The 16,579-nt window shown below is 41.5% G+C and overlaps 1 protein-coding gene and 1 pseudogene across 4 annotated transcripts in view; both read left to right on the top strand.

Annotated features, from left to right (window-relative positions):
- Positions 1-16,579, top strand: part of SCAPER (S-phase cyclin A associated protein in the ER) — a 352,222-nt gene that overhangs the window by 248,296 nt on the left and 87,347 nt on the right. For all 4 annotated transcript variants that reach the window (XM_031956800.1, XM_031956799.1, XM_031956801.1 and 1 more), the window contains one exon: positions 9,256-9,379. In XM_031956800.1, the coding sequence (XP_031812660.1) occupies positions 9,256-9,379 (124 nt within the window). The remainder of the gene's footprint in view (positions 1-9,255; positions 9,380-16,579) is intronic.
- Positions 1,308-8,625, top strand: LOC111718827 (annotated as a pseudogene).

The raw sequence follows: 16,579 nt of genomic DNA, 5'->3' as shown, positions 1-16,579 counted from the left end.
TTTGCCAGGAAAAGCCAATTGAAATCACCTAATCTTGTTGCTGCTGTATATATAGATCCTGCTCACTTCCATCAGCATCAGTTCCTGTAAGTCTCTCCAGGCCTCTCAGACATCATCCTGCTGATCATTTCATACACAACAATAATATTCCATAATACTCATACATCACAACTTATTCAGCCTTTCTCCATCTAAAGGGTATCAGGTAGCCTCAGGCCCTGGCAGAGGCAAAGCCATAGGGGGACCATAGTGGGACCCCTAGGGGCTACATCCTCTGGGGGAGGAAAATCAGCCTCCAGAGGGCGAGGAGTGGGCTGTGTGCTTGTCTTTGACACAAGTCCACCTCCTTACCCACCTCCACGCCTTACCAAGGCCCTGCATATCCTCCCCCTTCTGGCCCCCCTCAGGGCAGACAAGCTGACCCAGACTGCCCGGTCCCCTTGCAGCAGCTGCAGGGACCCCCCCCTCAGAGGAGGGGCTTTGTGCTCTCAGAGAATGGCTGCCCTCACCAGACACGGGAGCCTGGAGCCTGGCGGGAGGGCACCGGACCCGGATTTACTTTAGAGCATAACGCGATCTGAGGGAGCTATTTGGTCTGGACGATCTCAGTCAGAAGATGCTTCTTGTAGATTAGGGGACTAGGGACTTCAGCAGAAAAGGAACTGCTTATGCTGCAGAGCAGGGAGGGAGCCCTGCCACATGAGAGCCACATGGGCCCGCACAAGGCCTGGCCCGGTCCTCTGGTGAGACCTGAGTATTGTCTTGTAAACCGATTGTCGTAAAGGACAACTGAAAGTGCTTTGGGGACGCAGCCCCCTTCTCTCACGCCTCTGCCCGTGGTGCCCGTGTATTTCCCCCACACTCCACATCCTCTTGAGTCCGGCACTTTGCCACCCTGTCCCCCACACTTGTCAGGTCACCCTGTGGAAGGCTCAGCCTGGTCTCTCCCCTCTGGCCCAATCCTGCGGATTTCTGTGTCAGAGGATCACCACTGAGTCCCTCGAGGGTCCCTTTTCTTCTTCCTGCCCCATCCTACCTTACTTGTGCGTGGATTTCTCGATGTCGACTGTGCTTGCTGAATCCCCCGAGCAGGGTCAGTGTCCCACCTCCCTGTGTATCACAACCCTGGCAGAGGGCCCACACATGTGCGGTTCAGCTGTGGTGGCTCATCTTTGTGACACCTTCTGGGGTTTTCTTGGCTACTTTACTGAGGTGTTTTGTCACTCCCTTCTCCGGCTCATTTTCCAGATGAGGAAACTGAGTCAGGTGGGGTTCCTGTGACTTGTCCAAGGTCACACAGTTCGGACATGGCTGAGGCCAAATTTGAAGTCAGGACTCGTGTCCCTGACTCATGGCCTGGCACTCCATCCGCTATACACCTAGCTGCCCTGGTATCCTGGGGCGGGAGCTCCCAGCCTTCCAGTTTTCATATGGTAGGTCCCTTAGAAATAGTTATGGAACATTGAATAAATAAGACGAGTTCTAGTGCACAGTGGTTACTGAAGGGTGGACCTGTGAGGTTCCAGCAATTAGTTTCCTATGTTACTAGTTTTCCTAAAACTGACAGTGATTATTCTATTTCTGACAAATTAATAACTTACTGTGGTATTTTATTTTTTAAATCATTTCATTATTATCTTATTTAAAGCTTTAAACTCAGAATTTTAATTAAGTGGTTTTGTCTCTTGTATTTTGTGGAACAGCAAATGAAGGTAGAAGTAGAAAGGAGGTCCCTGGGGCTTTTGCCCACTAAACAGAGGCCAGGAATCAAAAATATGTTCAAGCCACTAATAGAAGTGGGATTGGTCACCTAGAGCAGCCCTGCTCTCTTTATAAGGATGGGCTGCAATAGTGCAAATTCTTCATAGCAAATGTGAACATGGAGTCCAAAAATAAGCCATGTTCCTATGTGACTTCCCATGACATTATGATAAAAATATCTTGTGTGTGCCTGTTCGGATTTCATCTGAGAAAAGAAAGCTGTTCAGAGCTAAAACTTATTTGCTCTAGAATTCACTGTATTTTAGGTCACAGCTTTATATCAGAAGTAGATATTATATGATTTAAATACATTACACAATTTTTATGTTGTTGATTTTATTTGATTCGATCTCCTATGCCATTTTAAATCGCTAACAAAGTAAAATGTTAATATAGTGAAAAAAAGCATAGAATTTGAGGTCAGAGGACTTTCCTATTAGAGATAGTAGGATAACAGTTTTGTGACTTAATTAGCTGTACCGTTTGGTAGGTCTACTTCTCTGTTATATTAACAGCTTTCTCTAAAGGTTTGTAAATAAATTGTTAGGGTGACAGCTATTGTTCCTCTAATAAGATTAGAGTAATGATTGCTGCTGACTTTAATCTGCCGTTTAACACTACAAACCACCTGGGGTCTTCTTTGGTGCTAATGCTTCCAATTTGGGGCTAATAACAAATCCACATTTAAGGACTTTCTCATCCTGGAAATATTTTTCTTAACTAGTTTCTCCTCTGAGTTTTCAAAACACCTTTGTCACTATGTTTAAAAATTAACTTTCCATGTTTCCTTATTTTATACTTTCATATACATTATTTTCACCTTCTTTGAAAGAAAATTAATTTGAGGAAAATATAGAAAGATCAGTTTTTGCTTATTTCTGTTGGCATTTAAAAACTGCATTCTTTCCAACTAACTAAAATGAGTCTGAATATATGGAATCTCACTGTGTACAAACAAAGAACTCTAATTATATGAAAAACTGGAATCAACTCATACAGATAAAAATATCTACACATTTATCCTAAAAAATCATTATGGAGACCTGGGAAAATAGAATTTTCAAACTAATTTTAATTTTACTGTTATAGCCTTTATAAGCTTTAAGGGTCCCTATTTTAACTCACACCCTTACAAATGAATCTCCTCCTTCTCTACCCCTTCACTGTTCTACTGGCATCCCAGAATGTTTGGTGCTCAAGCCCTTATAAAATCAGTAGAGAGCCGACTTAACTAGCCAGCCTTGAAGGAACTTTTGAAAAAGGAATCTTTTCTAAGTTGGTGTTAAGGTACTAAGTGGCACTGTCATCCTCTCCCACAAGAGCATGTGCAGTCCTGGGAAGATGGGCGGCAGAGCTGGACTGGTTTGAGGACCCTTTGAGGCCCACAACTCCCTCAGTGGATGGGGTGGGTGCGGGTGAGGCAAGGCTAAATCAAAGTCCTTCCCTCCCCCCCAGTCTGGACCTTCTCAGGGACCCTTCATTTCAAACTCTTGTGTCAATTCCTTCTCAGCCTGACTGATAGTGACTATTCATGATGGACTCGGGAACATGATGGCCTCTGCTTATTGGAATGAGCTTCTCATCTGGCCCATTTCACTTCAGACAGTGTCTTTATTTTTTTTTTTTCACATATCATCTAATGTCTTTTAAATTCAGTATGTTCAACTTTGAAAATAATGTATAGTTTTTATTGTATAAGTTTTCTTGAAAGGGAAATTTATTGTTTTAGATTGGATGCTCTGTTATAGTCTGCTGAAATACATGGCATTTTTTTTAATTTGGTTTTTATGTTTAAGTTTTAAAAATTTGCAAAAAAACAAATAAATTCAATGTGTTCTTCCTTAAGGTATCAGAACAAAAATGGAGTTAGCTAGTTTCAGTCTCACACGAGCATGTTCATATTTCATTGATTATGAATGTACTAAAAGGAGTTCATGATAACATTTTTGTATTTGATTAATGTGGGATCAGTGGACTGATCTCTAGTGAGACTTTAGCAAATTACCTTTACAAACATAAACCTAAATCATTTCTCTTCTTCTTAGCCTATGAACCCTTCTTCTTAGTTCAATTTTCTTTTTAATAGAGATGATCTGTGAAATAATTTCAGCAATCATTTGTTTTTCATTTGGTTAAAGAGTAGGATTTCTATTTTCAAGATTTCTTATTACAGACTTTATTTACTTTTTTTTAGTGTATATTAAAGCAGTGCAATATGACCTGGCTGCTTTTTCTAGTGGAGTTTGCACTATGAGAATAGCATTATCTTTTTTCTCCAGTAGTCTTCCTCACTATCGGGTTGTTTTTGAACCCTGTGATCCTGCAATAATTCTTTCGGGATTTTTTTTTTCAAGGGGGCAAAGAGGTAGAACGAGGTAATCAAAGTTAAATGATTTGCCCTTGGTTATACAGCTAGTAAAATGTCCAAAATTGTGTTTGAACTCAGGTCCTCCTGATTTTCAGGGCTGGCACTCTTTCCATTGAATCACTACCTGTCCCAACACGAATTTTTGTATATGAAAAACTTCAAACACAGCGTTGATGGCTATTACAAAGCACCATAATAGAACTTTATTGTCACATAGATTTTTCTTAGCCATATGCAAATATACTGTGGTTCAGAGCATGAGTAATAATATAATTATATATAATGTATATACATATACAGTAATAAATATATACAACCTAAAATATGACGATATAACTTTAGTATGGGAATAAACAATAAAAATTAGATATTACAAAGGTGTCGTAGCCCGTCTCCCCAGCACCAAGAGATTTAATCAAAATTCATTCATCATGTTCCAATATAATTGATTCTATATATTTACCTCAGTGTTTTCAAATCCATTTTAGTTTTTCATATTGATCTTAGCCATTGCTCCTAATTGCCAGGAAAAGTAAACGCTTTCTTCTGTGTTATCATAACAACAAAATTTGTCCAGGAAATGTGCTTCCCTGCCTTTGTTCTAAATGGAGACGGAGGTGGGGGAGGTCCAACCTGTGAGGTGCAGATGCTGACAGACCAGTTAGTTGGTCTTCCTCAGCTGTGTAGAACTATCCTTTTTTTCCCCCTTTTTTTTCTTTTTGGATTTTTGTTATAAGGAAAAGTTTGCTGGGTTGGAAGAAAGGAGGTCTCTGCTTGGAAATGAATGCTGTAAAATGACAAAGGGTATCAACTCTTTAAAAAGAGAGTTTACTTTGTTGTCAGAATTTAAATGGAAAATTAAAATTAAAATTCACAAGTTTAAACTGATCATCCAGGTCAGAAGTGTTTGATATAAAATGATCTGCAGAAAATTTGACCAGTGGGTGGATGCTCATCATTACAAATGCTGTACCTTTACTCTTTGAAGTTTTACTTAAAACTTGTAAATTACTTGTGTGTTCAGGAAAGTTTTCAGGGTTTTCTGCAGTGAACAATTTATTTCATGGAGTCAAATTTCAGTCCCTTTGTTCAGAATTGCTATCATATCATTTATATAAGAATACAAGGAAATTTGGTGTTTGGATTTAACTAAGAGGGCAGGGCCTTTGGCTGGAAAATCTTGACTGCTCCTGACCAGTCACAGTACTAGTCCCTTGGACAGACTCAGTAAATACCTATTGCCTCCCCATTTCACCCCTTTAGACTCCATTTAATTAGCACTTGGTGAAAAGCTAATGCCATAAAATGTGCTGCCCAATTGCTGGCTACTCCACAGGGAGTCTTCTGAGTGTATCCCACCTCCTTGAGGGGGTTTCTGGATTTTCAGCAGACGCCCTTGGTAATAAAGTTCAGTGTCCTCTCAGCAAACAGAAGCGCCATTTAGCTCCCAGCCCAACTAACCACATTACTGAGAGTTTGTCACTAGGAGATGTTTTAGTCCCTTCCCTGAAGGAGCCACCCTAGGTGCTGGGCCTTGCCTTCTGTTTGACCCTGCCAAGGCTTCCAGTCGCTCTAGTCTCAAATTACAGTGAAACCTGCTTAGGAAGACCACCCAGGGCTGGCTACACACAAAAGTGATCTTTCTGACAGGTGGTCCTCAAGTACAGGTGGTCTCTTAAACAGGTTTCTCTCTGTGGGCAAGTTTTTCCTGACATTGAGGTCACAGTTTCTTTCCCCTCCTCCCCCTTCATTACTCATGAGAAAAATAACCATCACAAGTTCCTTTCCTTGAGACAGCTTTGCAGGTAGAAGATACTGTCAAGGTACATTTCATAGCAAAAAAGTGAGAAATTTTCTGTTTAAGAAATCATAAACTACTTTAGAGCAAACTCAGTACTGGTGTGCCTTGATTTTTAAGAAAAGCTACCTACTATAGTCAAAACATCCCAGACAGATCAACCAGAGGATAATTAATTACTTAACTGCTTCAAAAAATAAGATTTCATGTTTTAAAAAAGATTTACAGGTCATGCCTTTACATATTGTTTTCCTACTGAATTTTAAATCCATTTAAAAAATTAACCCTTCAGGAATGTGTTTACTATATACTGAGCATTTCCTCTCAGATTCATAGATTGTCAATCCTGAAAGATCCCTTAGAGAGTCCCTAGTGCAGCTCTTAAATTTCACAACTGAAAAATAGAAACACCAAAAAAATTAAATGGTTTGCCCCAGTTCCCACCATCACCATAGAAGAGCCTGCTCTGGGGTCTGGTTTTCTTGATTCATCTCATGGCCTTCTCATCACACTAGTTTGATTTACTCTCTGGCAAAAATATAGTTCAAATCCCCAGACTGTTATAACATCAGTAATCACTTCTGTAACATGTGAAAGCTTATACATGGTTCCTTTCCCCCAAATCACTGTATTCACTGTATTCTGGAGTATTATCCAGTGATCCTGCACCCCCTCTTAGGGAGTTGAATTTATCAATGGGCTGTGAGCATCTAGGGACAAGCTATAGTTTCAAGATTATATCTGAAAACAACTTGTACAGTTATCAAGAACCACTTCCACATATTCTATAGAGAAGGAAACTGAAGTTTTGAGAAGTAACTGAAAGATGGGTGCCCTCTGCCTGCAGAGACAGTGCTCCGAACCATTGGCCACTGGATGATTTCTGTCAGGCTCTTTCCACTAATTTCCTTCAGCTTCAATGTTTTCATCCATGCAAGAAAACATTTAGTATGTGTCATAAAGCTCTGTCTCCCAGGGAGAATTCAAATTCCACTAGGCAGCCACAAGCTGGCTTCTCCACATGTTTACTTGATGTAAAATATCACCTTAGAAGGTGCTCCTAGGGTCTTCCCCTGGCAATAGGCATCTATTGCAGCTTTCTTCCCAGGTCTGGAAGTCTAGATAATCAGAAATCCAGTCTTAAGTTTTTCCAAAGTCTTAAGATCAGCTACTTTGAACTTTAAGGGATTTTAGAGCTTGTTTAGTTTGTCCCTTAATTTTACACATGATAAAATTTTTGTGAAAGTTTTCTCTAAGTTAAAGATGTAAATAGGGATATTTTTTGTCTCTGGGAGCCACCACGAGTACGGTCCTCCCTGCTCCATTGCCCAAGGTCCATGCTGCCCTGTCGGTCCATCTGTGGTGAATGGTTCTCTAGAACTGTTCAAGCTTCCTCATCAAGCACAAGCAGATGTACAGCATGGAGTCCAACAACCACAAGGCCCCACATTCATTCTGAATGATTGGAAGATGGTGGGCAATGAGCCGGCCACCAACGGCGAGGGCATCATGGCGGTGCTGTGTGGAGAGCAGGGCAAAGGAAGCCTGCCACTTCCTATGTGAGGAGCACAATCAGCAAAAATGCTCGGGCCCCACTCAGTAGTGTCAGGCCCATCAGGCCCATAGAATGAATCTGGAGAGGTCTCTGTGCCAGGCCAGTGCCATCCTATGGAGCCAGAAGCCAATGGTGGTGAAAAAGAGGTATACCTGCCCACCTAAGAGCACCTAAGTGTCAGGCCTGACTTTGCCTAATAAAGTCAAACTCTCCAACTAGTTAAAAATTCTTTTTTGCATATAGGGGCTCTGCTTTTATCAAAAACTATGACTTTGGGGTCTGTGTGTATGGACTTGAGCTACATTTATAGAAAATAATGAAAAACCTCGTCAAGCTCACAAAAACATTCATTTCCTCCCATCATTACATGCTTTGAATTTATTCTTATATCTGCCTTCTAGCATACTTCTATCAAAATGCCAAAATTAGAAGGCCTTCTTAATAAATGGACAAAGAGGGGAAAGGAAGGGAAACAAGGAGGAAAGCCTTTATTAAGCATCTGTTGTGTGTCAAGAGTATAAGGGATGTTCAGGGAAGACGAGCATCATGGATGTGAGGTCTTACTGAGTCTTCATCACCTGTGGTGCCACTCATTTCTCGCCCATATCTGCACGATATTGCATGTGGTAAGACAGTCTAAGCCATGTTGAGGGTAAGGGATAGGCCTCAAACCCTGACTGAGTTAGGGGACGTCTGCCTCAACTGGGTAAAGAATTCCTCAGAGAAATAGGCAAATGAGAACAGTCGTTCCAATGGCCTTGAAGGCAGCTGAAGCAGGCTGGGGGCAGTGTTTAGAGCATGGTCAGACACCGTAGACACTAAGGTCATCCATTGTGTCCCAAACCATCACCAGTCATCCTGGCTTTTGCTTTGCCACTGGACATGGAAGATTGTGGAAGAGAGAATGGGGCGGACTTTGTACAGCTGTGCCTCACAAATTCAGTTTGTATGGGAGTCAAAACATTACCCCGTGATGTCATTAGCCCTCTTCAAAAATGAAGGATTGGCAACCCACAGCAGCTGTGAGCCAGGCACTTCGTGAAGTGCTTCACAAGTGTAATCTCATTGGGTCTTCACAATCAGCCTGCTAGTATTATGCCTGTTTGACAGTTGGACACAAGCAGACAGGTTAAGTGACCTGTCCAGGGTCTCACAGCTGAGATACTAAGTATCTGAGGCAGGGTTTGAGTCTTGACTCTAAGCCCAGAGTTCTATCCACTGGGCTTCCTAGCTGCCTGGGTGCTAAGATTTTGCTCTCTGCTTTTGAGGTAAATTTAAGCTAACAAAAGGTAATCAATCACATATTGAGTTGAAATACAAGAGATCACTTGATCATCTTTGTGAAAATACCATTTTGCTTGTATACAACTAAACATGTCAAAACTTTGGATATTCAGTTCAACTCAATAGACATTTCTGGATATAGATCCCTGAGGTGTTTATTAAACACCTACTCTATGTAGAGCCCTTAGATGTCTGTTAATTGCCTACTTGTATAGAGAACCCTGCACTGGGTGATGAGAGTTCCTGCCATCATGGACTTTGTCAAGTGGGGATAGAACTCTGTGGAAACAGCTTTTAATATTGAAAATGCACTGTTACATTATGAGCTAAGCTTAAAAGACAACAGCCTTGGGAAGGAGTCAGTGGGATGAATACCTAGGTTATTGTCATAAGCACTGGGACTTTACTTTTGTCACCATGATTTTGTGTTAAGATGCTGAGAGAACCATTGCTCAGACTTTATCAAATGAAATGTTCTCTTTCTCTTAGGTCTCTCAGCAATGCCATCAATGTGTACAATCTCACCTGCAGCAACTGCTCAGAAAACTGTGCTTATGTTCTGTTCAGCAACAAGATCACCTTCTTAATGGACCTTCTGATACACCAGCTGACGGTACGTGCTGTTCCATTTTAGCCTTTTTGACAAAAAGCTTTTTACTGTCCTCCTCATCTGGTACCCAGACAGCCCAGACAGGCAGCCTAGTGATACTCAGGCCCCTTTCTCAGAATCATGATTTTCAATTCAGAAAATAAATGCAGAGGCTTACAGCGCAAACCGATGATATTGAAATAGCCATCAACATATTGAAAAAGTAAGGGCACAGACACCAGTGTAAGCCTCATGGAGGAACAGGGATTCTTTCCAACAGAACAGAAACTCCTTGAGGGCAGGGTTGTTCATTTATATCTTTGTATCCCCAGCAGTGACCATAGTGCCTGATACATACTAGATGTTAAACTGATGACTATTGATTACCTGCACTACCTATTGGACAGAATTTTTTGAAGAAAGTATTCTATAAAACATAAAGTACTATCATTCATTTGTACATGTTTGTATATTCTTGTGAGATGTATGACTATTAGAAAAGAACTCACAAGCAATGAATATATGACTGAATGGCCTGAATTTCAAAATAATTTGAAATAAAACTGATAATACTTCCTAAATTCTGAAAATTCTGGTGACACTCTATGTCTGTGTGAGGAAGGAAAGAAAACGAAAGACCCAGGTTCATCTTCTGCTTAGTTTTAGTGATGATCTGCTGAGTGTCAGTCAGAACTGGCTGCTAGAGGGGGCCATTCTATACTGTAAAATTACCTACTGTGTGCTAAGTTCTGGAGATGGTGGGAAACATGTACAAAAGTAACATAGTCCCAAACCACAAGAAACGTACATTCAAATAGGGAAAGACAAAACACAGAATATGGGCAAAGAAGTCTTAGACCAGGAAAGCGGAGAGATGGTGAACAAAGCTGATAGACAGTCAGTTCAGAGAGCAAGAGGTAGGAATGGGAAATGGGGGATGGGAAGTAATATGAGCTCAACATCAATGGATGACAGTTATTCAACAGGTATTTACTATGTGCTGGGCTCTGTGGTGTGTGTTAAAGAGAGATAAGAAAACCAGTGGTTCCTTCCTTTGTGGAGGCTTACATCTTGTGGGATCAAGATGGCCAAGGCAAATGGCTTGATGGAATAAGAAACATGGGCTGAAGAAGGAAGTCTAGTCTAGGGGAATCTGCACTCATTTACTCTCAGTATAAGGACAAGAGCTTCAATTCAAAATGGATGCCCTTCTCGAGGAATTTAAGAACAAGGTTTTTGGAAGACCAGTCCTGAGGGTGAGAGAAGCAGGGTGGCAGAAGCCAGACAGCTGGGAACTGCTTGTGTGTGAGTAAAGGTGTGCCCATGAGTAAGGGCCATGCCAAAGGCTGTGCCCTTGTGTAAGGACCATGCCCGTGTGTAGAGGCTGTGCCCATGCCTAAAGTCAAGGCTGTACCCATGAGGAAAGGCCATGCCCGTGTATAAAGGCCGTACCCATGAGGAAAGGCCATGCCCATGTGTAAAGGCCGTACCCATGAGAAAAGGTCATGTCCGTGTGTAAAGGCTGTGTGTCTATGAGAAAAGGCCATGCCTGCATGTAAAGGCGTACCCATGAAGAAAGGTCGTGTCTGTGTGTCAAGGCCGTATCCATGAGGAAAGGTCATGCCCGTGTGTAAAGGCCATGCCCATGAGAAAAGGTCGTGTCCATGTATAAAGGCCATGCCCGTGTGTAAAGGCCATACCCATGAGGAAAGGTCGTGTCCGTGTGTAAAGAACCGTGCCCATGAGTAAGGGCTGTGCCCATGCCTAAAGTAAAGGCCGTGCCCATGAGAAAAGACTGTGCCCATGTGGAAAGGTCGTGCTGTAAAATGTTGCAGAGTGCATAAGTGGTCAGACCAGAATTAGGGTGAAGAAGAGGAATTTTTCACACCTCCTGAGAGCCCCATCATAGACATCCTGTTTTTATTTCAAAGAAGCCCAGGCTTAGCACTGAAGAACCCAAACATTGCCCTCCATTGGTCCGCTCAAGTTTCCAGTAGCCCTCCCAGCAGCCTCCTCCCCTAGCCAGCTCCAACAAGCAGGAAGTTCCTTAACTCAGCGTCCACCTCTCTCTTTGCACCCTCCAAGCATTGTTCTTCAGAACAAGATTAAGGCCTCTTCTCCATGTTGACCCTCTGCCTATTTGTAGAACTCTAGCCAGACCCCCAGAAGTCTTCCTTTTTCCAAGCCACTAGGGGGATGCCCAGAGTGCTCTAGCCTGCACCCAGCAGGGCTCCTCTTCTTAAGTTCAAATCCAGCCTTTGACACTTACCAGACGTGTGACCTTGGGCAGGTCATTTCACCCTGTTGACCTCAGTTTCCTCATCTATAAAATGAACTGAAGAAGAAAATGGCCAACCACTGCAGTATGTTTGCCAAGAGACCCCCACATGGATCATAAAGACTTAGTCATGACCAAAAAACAGCTGAACTGTAACATGTCGCCTCTGCACCCCAAGTGAAGATGTGGGTTACTTTCCCTTCCCTCATGGGCAAATGGATGCTGCCGCCCCTCTGATAATGCAGCCATTCTATTTGCTGTGCACCAGATTGTTAGCAAGCACAAAACAGCCTTCCAGCAGGTGTGAGGTGGTTTCCACTAGCTTTGATTCTGTCTCTTTTGTGCACCTTTTTGAGATGGAAACTGAGAAGACCCTGTCTCTCTGTTCTTCCTTTTTTTGCAGTGAGTCACTATCTTATGTCGTTTCTTCTTCACTTTGCCCTTTTGAGTTGTTATTTCTGCACCAAGTGCAGCGTGTGCAGTTCTAACACAGGAAGGGAGGGCTGATAGGCCGGTTTCTATTCTGAGGGTCTTAAGCATCTTTTTTGGATTCTGAAGAATGTGCACAACTGTAACTGAAAGGTTGAACATAGATACTTGACCCCGCTTCTTTAATGAGGATCAAAGAGGGGAAAGATTGAAAGACATAAGCCAGCCGGGTCAGAAACACTGATCAGAGGAATATGGCACATTTGTAAAATGTCCAGGAGCCCGCCCCAGCACCCTCTCCCAGGTCTGCAGCAGCAGGAAAGCTCTCTAGTCGTTGTCTTTTATTCTTCACATGGGAAAAGCCAGTTGGCATGAGTCAGTGCGGGACGGATGGCCCAGAGAGCTCTGGACCAGGAGTGTGGAGAACTGGCTTTCACTTGTTACTAGTCTCTTAGGGTCTCATTTCTCCCCTCTGGACCTCAACTTTCCTCTCTGAAAAATAAAAGGAATTGAGCAGAGTCTTTGAAGGTCCTTTCCAGTTCTAGACATTGCATGGTTATCGAAGCAGTCTGGTGCTGGACCTTAGGAGTCCCGAAGCCCCCAGTGGGGATGAGACCCTTCTTAGCTGGATGACCCTACAGATGTTCCTCCAAATCTTTTCAATCTCAGAACCACCTCCTGGGGTTGTTGTGATCACAAAACGAGCTAATGTTGGGAAAGTCTTTTGGCGTCTTTGAAGCACCAAATAAATAGGAGCTTCATTATTGTGCTGTGACTTCTGTACACATTTGTATTTACTCTCATAATTTGCAAATAATTAATCAGCATGTAAGGGCAGTAATAAGTAGAATATCTTCACAAAGCTTTTCTCTAAGTAGAGCAATAAAGGAAAAATGTCATTCTGCTAGTGCTGTTTGTATTGGCTGTGGATGCCTGGAGTCTACAGATAGAAAAGTTATTCCAGCAATCTTCATGATGTAACTTTAAGAAGTACAGATATTTAGATGCAGATATAGAAATAGTATAGGTATGTGTATGGAGGGGGGCTGTATATTCTAACCAAAAGAGCTTTGGAGGCTAAGAACTAAACAAAGTTAAATTCATTCATTCCACACAAATTTACTTAGCTCAGTGCATTCACTTGGTGTCCCAAGGGAGGCCATAAAAGTAGCTGAGGCCAGGTCACTTCTAGGAAGAAAGGCCATGTCTGTTGGGAGTCCCTAGGGTCACTGTGCAGATCCCAGGAGATAGATGCTGTTTGCACAGCACTGTGCTATCCAAATGCTAGCTGTTATCATTATTATTATTAGAGGAAATGCCCAGGAAGAACAATTCAGGGCAATTTAAATGTTCTTAAAATGGGATCATAAAACTGGAGCACTGGATAAGGAGTTTTAGAGCCCTTCTAGTCCTCCCTGTTTCTTTTACAGATGAGGAGACAGGGCAGAAGAAGGGAGATGAAGTGTCCACAGTGTGGGGACACAAATGGAGGTGGAGTTTCATTAAGTAGGGACTAAACTCCAGGGCACTTTACCCAGAGTTCCTCTGAGGGCTGCCCCAAGGCAAGGTTCATAGTCCAGTCATTCATCTCACCTTGGAAAGTCAGTACCAAAATTTGCTTCTTTGTGATCTTAATTTCTATACAAATATAATTCTGTCATCTGACTAGGGATTTCATTTGATTTATACAGTGTAGTTAAACCAGGGAGATACTTAACCAGAACATTATCGTTTATCCCAGGGTTTCACGTCACTTCAGTGTCACTGAATATTTCCTTGAAAACTTATTTTTACTTCATAATAGCCTTCTGACCTTGAGATATTTTATAGAAAGATCCCACTTTAATTTGAATATATGCAGTTTTTTTGAGCCAAGCATTTTGATCATTGAAAAGTGGCATGCAGACTTTAAATAATTTACATGATTTTGTTGGAATTGTAGAGACTGTAGGTGAACCTTTTACAAGGGAATGCCAAGAAAAAGTCTCTGCATTTGCAACAAAAGAGTGTCCAGTTTTTTTGTGAATCATTTAGAGAGTATTCCAAGGACAGATTGTCATTCTAATCCCTGGCTAAGCTTGCCCAGTTTTAGCATTGTTCTCTTTGTGCTGAATGACTCCTGGGGCTAATTATTGGAAAGCTGGCCTTCTTCTGTCTTGACAACAGATAACATCTATTCTAAAGCCAAAGGTCATTTCTGTTCCTCTCTTCTTAAGAGAGCTACTGGGAGTTGCTTAAGATCTTAATTCAAATCCTGCCTCAGAGACCAGTATAGGTAGGGTGATCCTGGGCAGGCCCTTTACCTCTATTGGCCTCCATTTCCTCATCCATAACAATCCTTGACGAATAATGAGGAAACAAGCCCAGGGTCACACAGCTAATGTGCATCAGGACCAAGCCTCAATTTTCCAGACTCCAAATCAAGGGCTTTTCTTGTTTAGTTTCTTCATTGAAAGCTCTGCTCCAGAGCCACCTCCTCCAGTCATTCTTTGGGCCCCTGACCCATTGGGGGTGTCAGCTTTCATCTTCTACTTTGTGCTTGCTTTCTTTGTATCTGAGAGTCTCCAGCAGAGCGCTCTCTCCAGCTGGGGGGAGGGGGAGGGGCCAGTCTTCAGGGGCTCTCACCTTCTCTTTGATTAGCACCTAATTCTTCTTCCTTCATACTGGGTATTTCCTAAATATAGATGAATTGTGTGGCCCTAGAATTTGGCAATTACTCACCAAAATATGGAGACCTGGTCTCGAGCATCTCCTTTGCTTCAGGTTATCTCATATCTACACTTTCAAAATTTCGACTTTTAATATTAAAATCAATGAGATTAAGAGCAAGGACATTTTTGTTCTTTTTTTTTTTTCTTCAATTTCTTCCCCCCCCCCCCATTTTTTGGTAAATAAGATCTAGCATATCATAGTAAATATATAATGAATGCTTATTTAATTTAAATTGGATTGATTTGGGCTAACACATGGATGTTACAGGGAATCTAAACAAGGAGAAATGACAGAAAGAAATGGGAAATACGTTGTTAAATGTGTTTTTTTAATGCAGTATTTTAATCAAATGCAAATAAAACAAATCTGTCTCCTAAATTAGAGGTACTTGTCTATCAGGTCCTGTCCTACCACAGTTTTACTGTCCTTTACCTGAAATAGAGAGGTATGATTTCTCTCAGGCTTGCTTGCATGGATTGGAGGAGCAATGGATTTAGAATTAGATCTGGTTGTGAATATTGGCTCTGCTACTTGCTGCCCATATAGCTTTGTCATGTCCCTTCCTTTCTCTGATTCTCTATTTTCTCACTTATAAAATGAGAACATTGAAGTAGATATCCCAAAGGCAGAGTGGATAGTTATCACCATTTTACAGAAAACACTGAGCCTGAAGAGAACTAAATTGCTTTGTCCAAGGCCATTGGACCAGTCTGTGACCTTGTCTTGGGGTATCTGGCTCTGTTTTTGTGCCTCTTCCACAGGCTGCTTACATGGCCACTTTCAACAGCCTGTTTAGGTCCTTGACTAAAAAGGTTCAGAGGTTGGGTGTCCATAGCATCCATTATTGCAGTTGAGGAAGTCAGGGTCAGTCCTAAGACAATTTCTGTCCTTGAATGACTTAAGAAGCTAATAAATAGCTAAAAGAAAAAATGCCTCATGTGAAGAAAACATAAATAAGAAGAATGGATAGAGAAAAAATATCAAGGAGCTTCTTAGATGTGAGGAGACTAGAAAAGGGACTGGGGTGGGAAGAGAATAAACATATGATGCCCACTAGATAGCTTTTTTTCTCATTTAATCCTTACAACAACTTTGCAAAGTGGATGTTGTCATTACCCCATTTTTCATGTGAAGAAACTCAGGCAAACAGACTCAGGAATTTGCCCACAGTCACCTAGCAAGGGAGAACCTAAGACCAGGTTTGTGTCCAGATCATTGTGACCTTGGGTCCAGGGTGCCATCCACAGCCTCACTGAACTGAGGAGGCAAAAGACTTTCAATGATCTGGAACTTAAAAGTTTTAAAAACAAACATGCAAAAAAATTGTTTTACATGTAACTAAAATAAAGATATGGAAATAAACAGCAAAACAGGAATCAAAGAAAAGAGCAATAAAATTGAAAGTTTGAAAAAAAAAAACTTTCAGTTGATTGTATAGTCAGTATAAATAAAATGGTCCCTACCCTGTTGATGCTTAGATTTTTTTAAGACAACTACACTAATCTGAATATAAGACTCCACCTAGTAAATGAATAATATGGTAGACAATTTGGAGTATGACACTGGAATTGAAAGAAGGGAAAAGAAAGTTGTATTTTAAAAGCATTTCCTTTTAGAAGTTTGAATTATCTGAAAAATCTTTTTTCTTTTTATTATTTTGAAGAGTATGATTTGCCTTGGTTCTTGTTGCTTTTATTCTTAATGAAATGATAAGTAATCTTAGTGCTATAAGAAGCATTAGGCCTCCCCCAAAAGTTTGCCCCCCAAAAATCATCATTAAGTTGCTGGAAAATAAGAAGCATCCA

The sequence above is a fragment of the Sarcophilus harrisii genome, chromosome 2 (genome assembly GCF_902635505.1).
Source record: "Sarcophilus harrisii chromosome 2, mSarHar1.11, whole genome shotgun sequence".
Classification (NCBI taxonomy): domain Eukaryota; kingdom Metazoa; phylum Chordata; class Mammalia; order Dasyuromorphia; family Dasyuridae; genus Sarcophilus; species Sarcophilus harrisii.
The sequence above is the reverse complement of the archived record's forward strand: the minus strand, read 5'-3'. Positions and strand labels throughout refer to the sequence as shown.